Source organism: Copidosoma floridanum, unplaced genomic scaffold (genome assembly GCF_036245765.1).
Source record: "Copidosoma floridanum isolate Cflo_tuat_1 unplaced genomic scaffold, Cflo_Japanese_pri ptg000008l, whole genome shotgun sequence".
In the NCBI taxonomy this organism is placed as follows: Eukaryota; Metazoa; Arthropoda; class Insecta; order Hymenoptera; family Encyrtidae; genus Copidosoma; species Copidosoma floridanum.
The window spans coordinates 4,628,062-4,647,941 of record NW_028321885.1 but is presented as its reverse complement, the minus strand read 5'-3'; the positions used below and the strand labels follow the sequence as shown (position 1 = coordinate 4,647,941).

The following is a 19,880-nucleotide window of genomic DNA, read 5'->3' as shown; positions in this document are numbered from 1 at the left end:
CATGCTAAAATTTCATAATCCCATCTTGTTTAGAAGAACTGTTAAAATTGCATCGAAAAACAGCGATTTTCGCAGGAGGCCATCGGCGGCGCGTGGTGGGGCGAGCCGCCGAATTAGGCCACGCCCACTTCCTCGCTGAGCGCTCGGCGCACTTTTGAGCGTGTAGGTTAAGGATGACTCCGCATTATAAAACCAACGATATCTCTGGAACTAAGCATCAGAAATTGATGTTTTTTTATTTAATCTGGGGTAGCTTTCAATAATATTGAGATTGCGCGTATCGACATATTAATAAACATAATAATAGTCATTGAAAAACGGCTCTTCTGAAAATTATTCTACTAGCTGTTGCAAATTTTAGTTTTTTTGTAACAGATATTACATATTTTTATTTCCTGACTGTAAAAATGTCATAATTATTGTCATAAGTATTATAGGAATTAATTTTTTTTTCAATGGTGTGAAATTTAATTCTATCAGTCTATACCTAATTATGAAGGTTGCTGCCCATATTTATCAGTCACTGATTCTATCCGTCTGGATGAGATTCGGTAAGATCATCTTGATTGCAAACAACAAACTACTTATTAATAAACTTGAATAATAATAACTGATTCATGACGCATTAAGAGTACTATTTTGCGTTAATAATGTAGAAGTATGTATTGGCTGAAGTTAACTCATAATAAAAAATGAGGAGGTCTTACTTTAGCATAAACATTAGAAATACTGTACGTCTATATTCTTTAATTTCAAATGTAAGAAAATTTACCGATAAGGGAGTCCAAACTTATTGGCTTGGCGAAAAATAGAAATAGAGGACTCTGGTGCAATAGCTTTTTCAATTTTTTCACAACTCTCTTGGGACAATGAATATTCCATCTGGGCCACAAAGTTTTTGAATTTATTCATTTAACTCATTACTGAATATAGGTAGTAAAATTCTGGTTGTATAATATACCAGCTATGTGATGGCTCCTTAGCCACCAGAGTTGTCTGGACAAAATGTTTAGTTAAAAATGTTCCATGAAATAATATTTTATTTTTCTTTTGAATTTGGTCTTTGATTACCTCCATCCAATTTTCTAGTAGATTTTTTTACAGCCTTCAGCATTTTCTCTCTGGCCCTTAGTTATTATTTTAGGATATAATTTATTAACTGCAGTAAGGGATTCCCTTAAGCTGAGAATTTGATTACTTAAAAAAATAATTGGATTTGTGTTTTTCTCCTTCACTTCCGATACTAAAAGTATTCTTTCAATAATGGGCTTGGGCTGATTAAAACAGATACTGACTACAGTGTATAAGAGTAAGAGGAGGATATAACTTTTTGTCAGTGAGTTTCTTTGTAGAGTTAGGATTGTGATGATATCAAGAGAAAAAGGAGATTGCAAAGGTGAGTTTCTAGTTCAAATGCTAGCATTTGGTTTCCTTTTATAAGAGTTGAGTAACGTAGTTATGTTTTACTACAATTAAAACTGCCATACCAATGTTTATCACAATTAGGGAATTTTTTTATTAACATTTGATTAAGTGAAGTTAGATGTTTACTGCAATCGATAAAAGTACGTGAAAAAATATTAAACATTGGAAATGTTATGTTGCGATGTAACTGCACACAGATGTATTGGGAAAACCTGCTTATAGTAGGAGCATTCTATAAATGTACTTCTGTCCACATTGTATTGCTACGTAGATGAGCTATTGTATTAAGTGAATAGTTGCACAAAATAACATATTGTGTTGAGTACTTATGTAATCGTTAGTATGTTGTTATGTAAAGCCCTATATAAGTATTTCTGCTTCATTTTGTTTACTACTCTGCATTTAATTCGTCGAAAAACTTTTTGTTTATTTTTCAACTGTAATAAAACGGTAAATATTTTCAAAACCCATAAAGTTCATTCAAATGTCAAAAAATCACTCGTTTGTGTACAAATTAATTTTTATCATTGTATGCTAACATTTTATTAAAAAAATTATTTAAGTATTTTTTTGTTTTCCATAGAAAATTAATTTTTGTGACTTTTTATAATCATGTTACAACAACTAACGTTTTTGTTAATAGAAGATATACAAGAAGTTTCATTCCTACGTGTATTACTAGCAAACTAACAAGCATTATTTGAGAGCTACTTATCTCCTAATACAAATAGTGTTGCCCCACTTTCACAGTAGGATTTTTACTAAATAACCAAATCATTTTTTATTGACACGTAAACATGTCTAGTATCTAAGTTGTTTCAAGATTATGCAGCTTCAAACGAACTGATTCGTTCCTGTCTTTATTTTTCCGAAGCGTAATACTGCCAAAAAAGAAGATTTGTATAAGAGCACATCCAAGCAAAACTAGACTGTCACTGATTTACAATAAAGCGCGATATGTTCAACTTGCTCACGATCACCAATTAGTGGCTAAAAAAATAATACAAAAGCATAAATCAATAGATTCTAATCTGTTCTCTCCGTTGGTCCTATTATTTTCTGCTACAAATCCTTCCTCTAAGGTCAAAACCAAGTTATAAGTTTAGGCTAGTTTTTCTCACAGTACATATCTTTTTTTTTCTTACGTTAATCAAAAGAGCAACTTTTCAAGTATACGTAAATATATTTTCAGAGTGAATGTGCAACGGGTTCGCGAGATATCAATAAATAAACACAGAGGCGCACGCCTCGGCGCGTCCTCGCACGCTGTGGCTACGGCACCCAGCTGACGCTCTTTTACATATTTACTTCACGATCGAAGACAAGTAGCTTAAAAAAATATTTAAAAAATACGGATCAATAGATTCTGATCTTATTTTTCTAGTGGTGCTCTTAAATTTAGTCGAAATTCTTCTTTCATGGCATACATCAGGTTAAAAATTAGATTACCCACTTGTAATAGGTATTTATTTACCTTATTCCGTGACGAAAATTAATATATTACAAATACTTAATAATTACATCAATAAAACCATAAATAAAACAATAAAACTTATTAGCAAATTTTAATTCTAAATACGTTTATTTTTTATTTCTTTTAGCTTTTCCAAACTTTTTTTAAACAGAACAGATTTTTTAAATACTTTTTGATTTTTGACTAGAATTTTAAACAACATTTCTTTTTAAATTTTTCCTTAATTTCGGTATACTACTGACTATTTTTGACTTACTAACAGATTTCTTCATAAGCGGGAATAAATGCAAAGATTTTGATGCTGGAAATTTTTTCCATTCAGGCTGCTTTGTTTTTGCCACAGTTATGACACAATAAAAACATTGCGTACCTGGGATTGTGATAGTTGATTGAAATTTTTTCTTCAAGTTTTCTTGAGCTTCTACGTACTCTTTTTTCGATTAAAAAAAAACACTCAATGTTTTTAAAGTATTCTTTAGCGCAATTCAAAGGTTCTTGAGACGGCAAAATATAAATATTTAAAACCATCTGCAAACTAGCTTGCCTTACATTACTTTTGACCGAAGCGCCGAAAGTATCGCAGGCGTTTTTATTGTGAGCTAAGACATGAAAATGCCATTCAGCGATGATAAAAAAATCATTAATATGAAGTGGCAAATTTTAAAAGTTGTATTTGTTCTTAAAATGCTGAGTGGTGCCATCGGTATAGTAGATAATTTTTTTTACATAAAGAAAGTTTTTTTTGTGATAGTTGATAATAATTTGTTAGATGCAATGAACGGCCACTGTATCGTGATTCAGATTATCAGAGAAAACAACAATACTTAAACGTGCGGTTTCTGACTCTGAGTTTTAATAATATATAACTACTGTTGCTTAACTGCATTCATTATTGTTGTAGTGTAACGATTTAGTTGCATCGTAAGTAATGAAAGCACAGTTTTAGGAAAAGTCCATAGATATTAAAAATTTGCAAGCTGATAAAGAGTCTTTCAAAAGCTAAAAAAAACTTGATTGCTCTTTCGCTATAATAGAATCAGTTTTCAGCTGAATTAAATGAGATAAAAATTCTTTCGAAAATATTGAAATAGGATTTGCACGTGTTTGTATTGTTGATCTATTGGTTGTATGCCACGTTTGGTATTTTATTTTCGTAGTAGAAGTACCCTTCAGTAAACTCAATGAATCTGAAGTAAATTTATCAACATTAGGACAATTTTTGCATTTACTTAAAAAATAATGTGGCACTAGCTCTTGACAAAAGATTTCGGCGATGTGATTATTATAAGTATTTTTTTTTTCCAACTATTAAATCTGAAATTTTCAAACCACCAAGCATAAGTTTAAAATTTTGATGATAGACACGAACGCAAACAGTGTATGTGCCACTTGCACCAGCAAGCAAGCATTGTTTCGGCTGAAATTGTGCAAACTTAGAGAAACCAGTTTATGTTCCAGGATCATCGTTTTTTAATCTTACTAATATATGAAGTAAAGTCGCTTAAACCGTTGTAATCGCTAACCGCGAAAGCTACTGAACCGATTTTGCTGAAATTTTGCATACCTATTCTTGACACTTTCTAGATGGTTTTTATCTTGAAAAACTTAATAACAATAGCAATAAATAAGCTCAAAGCTTCGCAAAAGTACGTAAGCTTTTCACTTTAGTTCAGTAGGATCCCCTAGGTGGCGTTGATGAAAAATCGAAGCTACCTGCAACAGAATTAAATAAGTGTGGTGATAATAGGCCGGAGCGTCGTGATAATTTCTGGAATCGTCTTATGGCAGTTCATCGAGCTGCATTAAAAATGTAGATGATAGTCGTGCAGCTGGGTATCCCGGTTACTGATGACGCTCTTTTCCAATGGGCAAGTGATCTAGGTATACTCCATCCTGAACCTTTACGATTGACAAGTGCCATCAATAAACAGAATTAATCTTACTAATAAATAAAGCAAAGTCTCTAAAATCGTTGTAATCCCTCACCACAAAAACTACTGAACCGATTTTGCTGAAATTTTGCACACTGATTCATGATACTTCCTTGATGGTTTCAGTATAGTTTTTATCTTAAAAAATTCAATAACAATAGCAATAAATAAGCTCAAAGTTTTGCAAAAATACGCCAGCTTTTCACTTTAGTTCAGTAAAATCCGCTAGGTGGCGTCGACATAAAATCGAAGCTACCTGCAACATAATTAAAAAAGTGTGATTATAATAAGCTGGAGCGTCCTGGTATCTGATGCAGTTGTGCTTCGGCAACTTAACGAGCTGCATAGACAATAAAGATTATAGTCCTGCAGCTGGATACACCAGTTACGGACGACACTCCTCTCTAAGGGGAAAGGGACCTATGTTTCCATTCACACTGAATCTCGATGAGTGTGACAAGAATGAAAAACATTGCTACCGATGACGTCTCCAGCATAATACCAGGAGACATATCTCGCCAGAGCACAATCTGCACCAACTCTTCAGAGTTGTGTAGAAGTCCCACCATCTCGCCTGGTGCAGTCAGAGAATTTAAGGCTACAAATAAAAGCCAGGGAAAACAGCTCTGACGAGCACGGGTAGCCACAACGGCTACCATCTTAGGCGTCGCGTCCCCAACGCACTTACCCACATACTCCCGTCTAACGATGAGCGGTTGGTTATCCGGGAAACGAGATATCCTTAAACAGCAGCTTACCTCCCTCCATCACAGTCTCCGTACATAGAGACTCCCAGGGTAAGAATCAAGCTACACGTAGCCAGCTCTTCATCATCAGGAATAATAATAAAGAATAGCCTGAAAGTTTCACCACTGGCGCTTTTTAGGGCCATTATAAGTATTTACGTTCCCTACTTAACCATCAATTTCATCGGTTCTTTTTAGGGGCAACCTAAGTGTAAACTACCTGGCCAACAAATACGTTTTTACTACCATTTCCAGAAGCTATTCGTCGACTAAAAGACTTTATAAACTAAAGACAGGCACTATTGAACCAAATCAGCCATTCACTGGCAGACGTCACCTGCGAAGTTGTTCTTCGCAAGGCTGGAAAACCCGGTGACCGACGACCCTATATTACCCTCTTGACTCTAAGCATTCAACCAAGAATCACTGATCTTCTCCAAGGCTTGCGCTGGGCAAACCTATAACAGATACGAAGAAAAAAAAACTTGAGCTAACGGAACAGCCTCCACTAGACAAGTATCACTAACGAATCTCCCCATCTAAGATCACCAAAACAACTGCATCTGCAAATAAAAATGGTTCTTTAGACACCAACGTCTTCAACCTCATACCGGAAGACGTTGGGAAAGAGCACTACAACTAACCCCAAAGCTTCGGACTGAGTAATTTTTCTTCCAATCAGTCTGGGTCTTCAACAGCAGGCCAGAGAATATCACCCTAAGGTATCCAGGCAGTCACAATTGCTGTTAACTGCAGTCAAGAAAGAGTTGACTTAAGAAGCTCACCGGTCGTTTTTAGGGCCATCGGACGTCAAACTACCTTGCCAACAAATATATAAGAACTTAACAAAGTTGACAGAAAACAGCCTTTAGGGGTCGCAAAAATTTTAAGCATGCTAAAAGTCGCAAGAGGGTGGATTGGAAGAAAAACTTAAAAATGTATCTAATAAATACAATTTTACTTAGGCATCAAGAAACTGACGTAGAAAATTTATGGAGATTGGAACAGCAACTTAAAAATCGACAAATAAAGAATCCAATACGTGAGAGATCAGCTTTTCATTGTACCCTCACAGCAATCTCTAAGACCTTTGAAGATCCTACTTCAGATTTTTAAATAAGTAGAAAATGTATTTGTGTTTTTGTGGCAATAAAAAATGTAGGGTTTAAGGAAGCTTGAGCGATTTTGAATTAAATGCTGGCTAGGTCTTAAATTCAGAAATTATATAGATGAAGTTTTCGAAATTTTTTCAGGGAAAAAAATAGTTAGGTCAACACATTTATTTTCGAGAAAATTGCTCGTGAAAATTCGTCATTCTAACACGCAACCTTATAGAACCTAAAAGTCAATCGACTACCGTACCGCAATAAAAAGCTGTGGGCCCACACATTGAATTGGTACATGTTCTTAAAAGTATAAAGAATCTTATTTGAAAAAAAGAATAGGATCAACACGTTAAATTTTGAGAAAATAGCAAGGAAAACATCGAACATGAGAATTGTTTTGTTGAGGTACTGTAAGTGCGCATGCGCTGTACATTCATAAACATACAAGCATGAAAATTTAAGTCCAACACAAGTATAGGTATTTAATAGCAGATGAGAGCAAGAGAGCTTTATCGTGGCAGGGCCGTCATCTTTACACAAGGTACCTCGGGAAAACTAATAAACTTTTTAATGCTGATTTTCCCAATGACTTTTCCGCGTATGATTGCTATTCTGTTCACACATGTGTACAATTAAAATAATTATTAAAAAAATATTACAAAGAATCATTTGTATGACAAGTACCCCACAGGGGCTCCTCAATAGATACGACACCAAACGCCCAAGCCTTCTTAAGGTCCAGGACTTTGTTGCTCTGGTAATAAAGTTGTGAGATAAAAGAAAAAAAGTTTTTCTTAATATAAATTTTTAGGAGGTTTAAAATCTCAACAGCTTTAAAAAATAGCCTTTTTCGTGAATTACACGGGAGAAACTGTTAATCAACGGCTGCTTATGGCCACCGATTATTTTGTAGCATAAAGAACGCACGGTACTTTTCAGCATACTTATATTTTTTTTAATTTTTACAGCTTATAATTTGACCAAATAAACTTAATGGATTCCGAAAAAATATGTTTTTCATAAGAAGATTTTTGTTCTGAGAAGTGTCGTGATTAGAAGTTAAATTTCTAACTAAAAACGTTTCACATAACATGTCAACACACTACGGTGTTTTATTTAGTAAGTCTCGGGTGAAGCCGAGACGGGGGACTGCTAGTTTAACCAATGACGTCTCTGGTGGACTACCAGGAGGCATATCTAGCCAGAGCACATCCTGCTCCAACACTTCAGAGTTAATGTGGCCGTACCAAAATCTGGCCTGGTGCCATCAGACAATTTTTTTTCTACAAACGTAAGCTAGGAGAGACAGCCCTGAAGAGTATGGGCAGCCACAACTGCCAACCTCGTAGAGGTCATTTCAACGATACACCTACAGAGAAGGTATTCTTCAGGCCCACTTTTCTGACTGACGATGAGCAGTTGGTTATTTGGGGAACGACCTGAAGACAAGATATATTTTGGTTAGCGGCGTATCTCCCTCATGTACGGTATATGTACACAGACTTTGAGGGTAAGAGTCAAGCTACCAATAGCTGGCTCTGCATCATCAAGAATAATTCTAAGGAATAACTGAAAATTTCACCACTGGCCTTTTTCAGGGCCAATATGAGTAATTACGTTTATCACTTAACCTTCAATCTCATAGGTTCTTCTTAGGGCCACCTAAGCCTCAACTACGTTGCCAACAAATACATTTTTACTACCATTTCCGGAAACATTATTTGTCGACTAAAAGACTACGTAAAGCCGGCCACTATTAAACCAAGTCATTCACTGGCAGACGTCACGAGCAGAGTTGTTCGTCACAAAGCTGGGAATCCTGACTACCAACAACCCTGAATTACTATCTCGACTCTAAGCATTCAACCAGGAATCATCGATCTTTTTCAAGGTCTGCGCTGGGTAAACCTAACAGCTGTGAAGGAGAATAAATTTGAGGCATTGAGACAGATTCCAACAGGCAAGTATCACGAACCAACCGCTCCACCTTAGATCATCAAAACAACTGAGTCTGCAAAAAAAAGGTGCCTTAGACACCAACGTTTTCGACGTTATATCAAGAGATGATAGGAAAGAGTACTACAACTAGCCCGAAAGCTTTGGACTAAGTAATTTTTCTCCCAATCAGTCTGGTCCTTCAACATCAGGCCAGAAAAAATTACCCTGAGTTATACAGGCAGTCACAATTGCTATAAACTTTAGTCAAGAAAGAGTTTACTTAAGAAGCTCACCGGTCTTTTGTAGGGCAATTGGACGTCAAACTACCTTACCAACAAATATATTAGAACTAAAAAAAGTTGACGGAAAATATCCTTTAGGGGTCACAAAAGTCACAAGAGGATGAATTGGAAGGAAAACTTTAAATACATTTAATGAATAAAGTTTCAGGCATCACGAAACTGATGTAGAAAATTGATCGAGATTGGAACAGCAGCTTAAAAATCGACAAACAAAGAATCCATTACGCGAGAGATCAGCTTTTCATTTTACCCTGACAGTAATCTCTTAAACCTTTAAAAATCTAAATTCAGATTTTTAAATAAGAAGAAAATATATTTGTAATTTTGGGGCAATAAAAAATGTATAGATTAACTCCAGGACTTTGTTGCTCTGGTAATAAAGTTGTAAAGTAAGAGAAAAAAAACTTTTTTTAATATATATTTTTGGGAGTTTAAAATCTTAATATCTTAAAAAAATAGACCTTTTTGTAAATTACACAGAAGAAGCTACAAATCAACGGCTCCTTATGGCCAACGATTATTTTATGGCATAAGAAACACACAGTACTTTTCAGTATAATTATATTTTTTTTATTCTTACAGCTTATTATTTGACCAAATAAACTGTATGGATTGGAAACAAATATGTTTTGGTAAGAAGATTTTTGTTCTGAGAAGTGTCAGGAATAAATGTAAAATTTCTAACTCAAATTTCTAACCTATAACAGCTATGAAGGAAAAAGACTTGAGCCATTGGGACAGCCTCCACTGGACAAGTATCACTAACCAATGTCCCCATCTAAGATCACTAAAACAACTGAATCTGCAAATAAAAAGGTGCTTTAGACATCAACGTCTTTGACGTTATACCGGGAGACGTTGGGAAAGAGCACTACAACTAGCCCTAAAGCTTCGGACTTTGTTATTTGTCTCTCGATCAGTCTGGGTCTCCAACAGCAGGCCAGAGAAGACTACCCTGAAGTATCCAGGCAGTCACAATTGCTGTTAACTGCAGTCAAGAAAGAGTTAACTTAAGAAGCTCACCGGTTTTTTTTAGGGCCATCGGACGTCGAGCTACCTTGCCAACAAATATATTAAAACTCAACAAAGTTGACAGAAAAACGCTTTTACATAAAAATTTTAAGCATGATAAAAGTCGCAAAAGGTTAAATTAGAAGAAAAACTTCAATTGTAACTTATAAATACAATTTTACTTAGGCGTCAAGAAACTGACGCAGAAACTTTATCGAGATTGAAACAGCAGCTTAGAAATCAACAAACAAAGAATCCATTACGCGAGAGATCAGCTTTTCATTTTACCCTGACAGTAATCTCTTAAACCTTTAAAAATCTAAATTCAGATTTTTAAATAAGAAGAAAATATATTTGTAATTTTGGGGCAATAAAAAATGTATAGATTAACTCCAGGACTTTGTTGCTCTGGTAATAAAGTTGTGAAGTACGAGGAAAAAAACTTTTTTCAATATATATTTTTGGGAGTTTAAAATCTTAATATCTTTAAAAAATAGTCCTTTTTGTAAATTACACAGGAGAAACTACGAATCAACGGCTCCTTATGGCCGACGATTATTTTATGGCATAAGAAACACACAGTACTTTTCAGCATAATTATATTTTTTTTATTTCTACAGATCATTATTTGACCAAATAAACTGTATAAATTGGGAACAAATATGTTTTGGTAAGAAGATTCTTGTTTTGAGAAGTGTCAGGAATAAATGTAAAATTTCTAACTCAAAACGTTCAACATTACATTTCAACACACAACGGTGTTTCATTTAGTAAGTCTCGGGCGAAGCCGAGACGGGGGGCCGCTAGTTTCAGATAAAGGTCTTTCAAATTGTAAAGAATGAAACTTTTTCACACGAACTCCTTACCACCATCCTATTGTGCAATATACTTATTATCTCTCAGTCCCGGCATTATTCTGCTATTCTCATCGTTTTCATAATACAATTTGACTTTTTTAAGAGTACCATCAGAGAGTATAATATGCAATTTTTTTTTTTATCAAACTATCTCGTAGTTTGTATTCACCAGCTGACCATACAGATGAGTTTAAAAACTTTGCATATTGTCGGAGACTCCACGTGGAAGGTTATAAATTCTGGAGCAAAAGTTTTTCAATCCTCGAAACGTTTTTCTTCTATAATTTTGCTTCAAAATTATTTACTATTTGAAAGTAATCTTGTACCTAAAGTCCTCCATCTTCAAGTACTTGTTCCCTACATTTATCAAAAACATATGCATTATCGGGTTTCATAGAAAAACAATTTTTTGACGTTCTCAGGTACAGCTCAATTGTTTGAAGAATGTTTTTTATTACCACGGTAAGAATCGAAATAACATATGAAACTCATGATTAGAGCTTTAAATGATTTTTACAAATACAATAGTCACAACGATCATCGATCGAGAACCACGCACTGGACACTAATTTTCTTGCGCACTTTTAAAAAACAGTGATTTTATGGCCCCAAATTTTATCAAAACACAAGGTTCGACAGCAGTTTATATTAGCGCAAAATATACTTGCAACGAGCCAGGGGCACTGAAACCCTCGCGAATAACATAAAACAACAATATTCATACTTTTAATGTACGTCACTATGCACTGGATTTGTCATGAGTTAGGAATTATAAACAATAATAGCAATCACAGTTCACAGTTGAGTCTAAGAGTTTCCTCTAAGCCAGCCGTTTGAGATTTAGCAAGTATGATAATGACGAAATAGCAGAATGAACTACTGCTCAACTGACGATTTATTATTAACGAATTCCTTCCAAAAATGCATTTACCGCTCCCCTACTCTGATTATTAGCAACAATCTTGTTAGAAAGTGCCTTTTCGACTGATAAAAGTTTCAAGGGAAAAAGGTAAATAAATACCTATTACGAGTGGGTAATCTAATTTTCAACCTGATTTACGCCATGAAAGAAAAATTTCAATTAAATTTAAGAGCACCTCTAGAAAAATGAAATCAGAATCTATTGATCCGTATTTTTTAAATATTTTTTTAGCTACTTATCTTCGATCGTGAAATAAATATGTAAAAGAGCGTCAGCTGGGTGCCGTAGCCGCAGCGTGCGAGGACGCGCCGAGGCGTGCACCTCTGTGTTTATTTATTGATATCTTGCGAACCCGTTGCATATTCACTCTGAAAATATATTTACGTATACTTGAAAAGTTGCTCTTTTGATTAACGTAAGAAAAAAAAAAAAGATATATACTCTGAGAAAAACTAACCTCAACTTGTAAGTTGATTTTGACCTTGAAGGAAGGGGTTCCAGCCTAAAATAATAGCACTAACAGAAAGAGCAGATAAAAATCTATTGATTAATGCTTTTGTATTAATTTTTTAGCCACTAACTGGTGATTGTAAGCGAGTTGGACATAGCGGGCTTTATTAAAAAAATGCGCCTCGTGTGGCCACTGTCTGGTTTTGCTTGGACGTGCTCATAGATTTATTTAATCAACCTGTTGACTAACAGTATGACAAATATTTTGATACATTATCTTAAAGTATGAACACCATATGAATTAATTAAGTTTTAACATTGGTTGTATTTAAATGTTTGTTTTTTAGATTCACGAAGTTTAGCAGATATTGTCTTTTTCCAGCGAGTGATTTGTGGAAAATTATGAATGCAGGTAATAAATCTCTTATATATTTTCTTATAAATTCACACAAACAAAAATTGTAAGTTAAATCAGAATTACTTAATCAATAATCCAGCTCTTCCCTATTTTTACTTGTTTTATAAACTGACGTAAATAGATGTGACAGACCCCCGTACATTGCTGCAAAGCTCGATGAAATTAAAAAAGTCGTCGCAAAAAGTTAAAGTCAGATTTCAATGTGAATCCTGTCACTAAGTCTGAAAAAATCGTAAATAATTGTAGTGAGATTTATATAAATTAGAAACATGTCATAAAAAGCAACGACCAGTGAGTTTTAGTGATTTAAGACAACTGTCAGGAAACAAAGATTTTAAATGAGTTATTCATGATGATACTAACGAGTTTATATGGAAAAAAATTATTTTAATGCAACTCCTCCAAAGCCTATGAATCTAGTACCAACAAATTTTTTCAGAACAAAATTAGTTTTCTTAAATTTGCAACGTTAAGACCAAAAAATCATGTATTCGCTGGAAACAGTATCAGTCACATAGAATATAAAGCTCATTTTTAAAGGGGAGCATTCTTAACTTTTTTTTGCTCCGTCTCAAAGGCCATTGCTGTAAAAAAACATTTGGTTTACATGCATCTATACTAATTAACGCTAGGGATGGTTATGAGAATATAACTAACTATTTGAGTTTCATGTAATACAGCACTGTTAAGATTTTGTTGAAAAAGGTTCCTTATGAAAGTGTTTGATAGATAATGAGATTAAGACCCTGACAAAAGAACTGTTTAATATAGAAAATGCAGAAGTTGACTTTAAAAGGCTTTAAAATCCATTGTTCAAGATAATAGGAGTGAACATGTCTGATGTTTTAAATAAGGTCAAATTGCAAAAAAAAACTATGTGAGAAAAACAATATACGAAAGGATAAAGTAAATCATATTTTGAACTAATTGAACATAAATTTGGAAATGTTATAATGGAAGTGAAAAAAAGTGCATATTTAACTCTGACGAGTGGAGGACATGTATATATTGGGAGTCAAAAATGTAAAATGTTGCATAAGTATAACTTAACAAGATGTAAAAAATGTTGTAGATATTTTCATAATATGAAAAAATGTGGTCATACACCAAAATGTGTAAATTGTGCTGACGATGATAAAACGAATGATTGTAATAACTCTGTAAAATGTTGTAAAATCTACGCTATGCAGTGAGGCTGATAAAAAACATGGTCTAAAAATTGATGAAAGGCACAAAATGAGTAAAATTGAAAGGTGCTCTTTCTTCAAGAGACTACTTAATAAAGTAATCAAAGAAGCTGATTATCCCTTTCAATCTAATATAAAATTCATGAAAAATAAGTAAAATTAATTTTTTTGTTTGCAATGAAATTACTAGAAAGGAAGTAACTTGTAATTATATCTTTGAAAACTCAAAAACAATCAACTGCAAAGGCTTGCCAATGTTTGTAACTAATTTAAGAAGTATAAATTAGAGGAATACAACGGCTACATAAATGAAAGCAACATGAACTAGGTATATGGTCTCATCATGTATATTTAAAATAATGTTAAGCATAAAACTGACACCCAAGTACATAGTAAACTTAAAGATCTGACAGTTCCACTGTGGAATAGTGAACAGATGATTAAAGTTACGGGTATATATAGATGCTTTGACTATTAAGTGATACTTACTCGTGTCGTATTTATGTGATCACCATCTATATAATATATTCGGTATCCTGGATTTAAATTAAAGTATGGTGTTGCTGAAGGTCCAATGTAGCCAATATTTAGAGCTCGAGTATAATCATGAGTATCGTAAAATACCTCAAATTCATCATAATGTGTGTGACCAAAAAACTGTGCCATTATGGTTGACTCATACCTATAATAATAATTTAATAAACAAAAATATACATTTAAAAAGCAAACATAACTTAGTGACATATTAAAAGATGACAGAGAAAAGTAATTTTTTTTTTGGCTTTGCCTAAATCTTACATATCATCTGAAAAATTTATCCAAAAGAAGCTTATTCTTACCAAGCGGTAACAGGCAGTATTCCATACTTTTTCTTGAAAATATATAAATTTAAGAAAATAAAGAAACCTTAAAAGATAAGGTAAAATAGAATAACAATTTCCTTGAAAACGAAACAGTATCGTAAAATCTTGACTAACAAAACAGTACGAGGAAGCTCGTATTATTTATTCCAGATTCTGGAAATGATCATTAAAGATGTTTGTATCTAGCTTTATTTGTGTTCTTTTTTCTGATGTTACGCAATTAGTTGATTAAAAGAAAAAACGTTAAGCCTTGTTCGAAGAAGGTTTCATTAATCTGTATATGCTATCTATATTCAAATATCAAAGTAACTCCATTAGACTACCTATTTTCAACGTAAATCATTTAGTTTTTGAATCTAGAAATAAAGGGTTCTGTACTAATAAAAGTCTTACATTAAATTTATTTTCCAAAATACTAAAGGAAAAAAGTTTCTTCTCACACAATTTAGTAAGTCTTCAGATTGGCAAAAATTACTTTTCTGCTGTGCTTTGAAACTCAAAGTTACAGGTAATACTTAATTTTTCTTAAATCTATTGCAAAGAACACTGAAAACCTAATTTTTGAAATATTATTAATTTCTTACATTTCTAGATCTTCTATCTGAATCTGACATATTATTGTGACAATAATAACCAACAAAAACTACCTGTAACAAAAGTAAGAATGAAGACAAACATGACATTTTACAATAAGTTACGTAAAATATTCATTCTCACTAATACAAAAGGATAAAAAAAGCGGGTTAAGATGGTCAAATATGCTCCAGCCTGGATCTTGATTTTAAATGTACCACTCAACAGTTCATCCCAATAAAGTATTAAGCTGGGATTTCAGCCCCTTAGGTGATAGTAGAGTGCTGGTCTACTAAAAAAAGTATATTTAAAAAAAAGTATCACTTCTACTAAACTGCTTTACCCAAAAAATCTGAAGTCATGTATCAACGTTTATTGTAACTAGTAAATACCTTTAATTTTTTCAGATTTTTTGGATCTAATCTGGACAAAAAAGAAGTATTTAAATTTTTTATCATTTTCGCGTACATTACAATTTTGCTATTATTATAACCGCTTACTAACCATATCATGTTCAAAAATTGAAAAAACGTTTTTTTGTGTAATGTATATGTAGGAGTAGCATAGCAAGCGCCATCAGTAGTGCGAGCGTGAGAAGGTACGACGAGTGGTCCTGGCAAAGACACTTAGTCTAGAACCTTCGTACTGTATAGACGTGCTTAACTGTAACTGCAATAAAGAGTGTTCTCGCTTATTTGTGTGCCGCCTCTTTGTGTTCTACCCCGTCCCTAGTCTCTCTGCTGTTTACTCGGACACAACATTTGGCGACGAGGTAAAAGGACATAGTTTTTCGCGACGTGTGTTGATCATCATGCCGAAAGCTCTAGAGGGTAACTTCCGCGGAAAGGAATTAAGCGAACTCAGTCAAGTAGAGTGGGCAGAATTTGCAAGCTGGGTAGTATCACAACAGGAAAAGTTGGCAGAAGAAGAAACCAGTGTGGCAGCAGGAAAAGCAGCTCTAGAAGAGCAAAGAAAAGTCACAGCGGCCCAACAGTTGGCTGAATTATTGGGTGCACGTGAAAGACAGCAGGCAAGCTTTATCGTGAAAGGCACGTTGGGCAGCTTGGGCAAGTTCTCAGAAACCGATGATTGGTCAGAGTGGTGTGAGAGGCTCAAGCAGTATATTTTGGTGAATGAAGTGCCCTGTGACAAGCGCGTTCCGTTGTTTTTGACGCTACTGGGTAAAGAAGGGTATCGACTCTTAAGAAACTTGTGTACACCAGTGCTACCATCCACGCTTCCATTGGACAGGTTAATAGGACTCATGAGTGCACATCTGCAGCCAGCACCGTGTGTGATTGTCGAACGCTACAAATTTAAAGAATGCAGACAAAAAGACGGAGAAGATGTGAAACAATTTGTAGCCAGACTAAAGAAGCTTTCGCTGCATTGCGATTTTGGTCAGAACCTGGAAAACAGTCTCAGAGACCAGTTCGTGTGGGGAGTTGAGGACGACCAAACAAAGAAGCGACTACTGGGTGAGCGAGATCTCACGTATCAAAAAGCTGTGGATACGGCAACGTCGTTGGAAGCGGCAAGAAGGGATGCAGAAGGCATGAAGACGGTCAATTGCAACTTCGTAGTGGGAAAGGAAAAAGGAAGCAGAGAACAAAAAGCGTGAGAGAAGATTAGTTGTTATTGTTATGGCAAAGCGGGACATATTAAAAATGACTGTAAGTACCAAGAGTATGAGTGTAGTGTGTGTGGTAAAACCGGTCATTTGAAATCCGTGTGTAAACAAGAGAAGAGTGAAGTGAGCGCGCGCATAAGGGAAAAGCGTAAGGGGGGACATGTAAAGAAAGGCTTGAAACAAAATTTTGTGAAAGACGCGGTTGAGTCATTAAGCGATAGTGATGTTATAGGGCACATTAGTGTGTCGCGATGTAAAGAGAAGGAAAAGCCACTGACTGTGTTGTTGACGGTTGAGAATGTGCCGTTGAAATTCGAGTTAGACACAGGGTCACCAATTTCAGCCATTTGATATGAAAATTATTTGGCACGTAAAGAATTTAAAAAAATAGAACTCCACAAAACGTCACGACATTTCTGATCGTACATTGGTGCCCCTATGATACCGAACGGCATTATTGATGTTAACGTAAAATATAAAAATAAATTGGTACGGCTGGAGCTTTTTATATTGCCCGGGTCGAGTACACCTATTGTGGGCCGGAAGTGGCTGACGGCTTTAAATATGATTGAGGTGAACGATAAGACCAACGTTATGATGATTGGTACTATCAAACAAGAACTAGCTAAAGAGCGGCTGATTAAAGAATTCCCTGAAGTCTTCTCAAATAGCCTCGGGTGCCTTAATAAAAGAAAGGTTACAATTGAAAACCGGGAATTTCTTTAATAAAAGAAAAGTTACAATTGAAAACCGAGGCTATGCCTAAATTTGTTAAAGCAAGACCGGTCCCTTACGCAACGCGAGATGCAATTAAAGCTGAGATTGATGGTTTAGTTGAAACAAATATCCTCGAGCCCGTGAACAACAGTGAGTGGGCTACACCAGTTGTTCCCGTCTTTAAGTCAAATGGTAGCATTCGATGATGTGCAGACTTTAGTGTAACGGTAAACCCATGTTTAGTAGTCGACAAACACCCAATTCCTCGTTTCTCCGATTTAAGTACCCGACTGACCGGGGGAAAAGTCTTTACAAAATTAGACATGGCCCAAGCATATCAGCAGATGCTAGTTGATTAGGAGTCAAAAAAGCTGCTCACCTTGTCAACTCACAAGGGATTGTTTGCGTGTAACCGTCTGCTATATGGTGTAGCGTCAGCACCGGGGTTGTTTCAGCGAGAAATCGAAGAAATGTTGCTTGGTATAAAAGGTGTCTCGGCTTACTTTGATGACATTTTCATTGCAGGTAAAAATCAGGAAGAACAAGATGTCAGACTAAAGGAGGTTTTAGTAAGATTTAAAAGGAGTGGGCTAACGCTCAAAAGTAATAAATGCGAAGTTTCGCAATTAAAAATTGCCTTTCTGGGCGTAGAACTGGGTGAAGATGGAATCAAAGTAAGTGAGACGAAAACAAACGCGATCACATCTATGGATAGGCCGATGGGAGTGGCAGAACTAAAATCTTTTTTAGGTATGATAAGTTTTTACTCCAAGTTCATTAAACATTACGCGAGTATAGTTGCGCCATTATATGAGTTGTTGCGCAAGGATGTGGAATGGGAGTGGACGCATGCAAGAGATAAGGCATTTGAAGATGCAAAAAAGTCGTTAATATCCCGTCAAGTACTTGTACACTATAGTACACAAGTACCTATTAAACTTACATGTGATGCATCTCCAAAAGGCCTAGGGGCAGTCTTATCTCATGTATATAAAAATAACAAAGCTAAACCGATTGCATTTGCTTCCAGAATTTTGACAGCACCTGAGAGAAACTACTCCCACTTGGATCGGGAAGCGTTAGCATTAGTTTTTGGTGTTAAGGTCTTCCACTTATATTTGTATGGGCGGAATTTTTCATTAGAAACGGACAATAAGCCTTTGACGTTCATCTTTGGCTCCAAAAAAGGACTACCACAAATGGCAGCTTCGAGAGTCCAGCGTTGGGCGATTTTCCTGTCCAGGTACGACTTTGATGTTCGATATATCAAAGGTTCTGACAACGGTCCAGCGGATGCTCTCTCTCGCGTGTTGTCAAAGGAAATTAAAAATCTGAATGCTAACAATAAAGATGAATTTACGTTTCTTAATTTTGTTGATAGTGTGAAACCAATTGATGTGGCAAAAATTCGCAGTGAAACGGCAAACGATCCAACATTAAGCGTGGTGCGCAATTATTTATATAATGGATGGGCAAATAATTCTGAGAAGAATTTAAGCGCATATAAGATACGGCAACTCAAACTAACAGTGGAGGAAGGCTGCGTAATGTGAGGCCACTGGGTGGTCATTCATTACACTTTACAACCTCAAATGCTCAGGGAATTGCATGATAGTCACTGGGGCATGATTAAAATGAAAACTTTGGCAAGGTCTTACATGTGGTGGCCTCACATGGACGCACACATTGAGCACCTAGCGAAAGCATGTGAGTTGTGTGTGAAAAATGCAGGCAATCTGAGACGATCGGAACTGCATGTGTTTGAGTGGCCTTAGGGTCCAAACGAACGTCTACACATTGATTTTTGTGGACCTTTGGAAGGGCACATGTATATTGTAATAACGGATGCGTACTCAAAGTGGGTAGACGTGCAAGAAATGTCGAACATAACCATTGTGAGCACTATTAGGGTGTTAAGATTGTATTTTGCGACGTGGGGTATTCCAATAAGGATTGTCTCCGATAATGGTCCTACTTTTACATCCACTGAATTCAAACTGTTCCTAGAGAAAAATGGCGTTAAGCAATTATTGTCAGCTCCGTATCACCCCTCGTCAAATGGCGCCGCGGAAAACGCGGTCAAAAGTTTCATGAGTAAGTACAAACTGTTGTTGCAAAAGAAAATGCCGCGACATGAAGCACTCGCTAAGTACTTACTCTCTTACCGTACGACTCCGCATTGTACCACGGGTCTCACTCCGGCCGAACTCCAGATTGGTCGACAAATTAGAACACGGTTAGACGCAATTAAACCTTCAACGCGGCAGAGAGTCGAACACAGCCAAGCGAAGCAAAAGCTTTATTACCAGGGGGATCGGAAAGAAACCTTT

The 19,880-nt window shown here is 35.5% G+C and overlaps 1 protein-coding gene across 1 annotated transcript in view; it reads right to left on the bottom strand.

Moving 5' to 3' along the window:
* LOC106639004 (sphingomyelin phosphodiesterase) overlaps window positions 1-19,880 on the bottom strand; it is a 657,347-nt gene that overhangs the window by 229,389 nt on the left and 408,078 nt on the right. Inside the window, exon 6 of the mRNA XM_089589283.1 lies at window positions 14,257-14,449. Coding sequence (XP_089445409.1) covers window positions 14,257-14,449 — 193 coding nt within the window. The remainder of the gene's footprint in view (window positions 1-14,256; window positions 14,450-19,880) is intronic.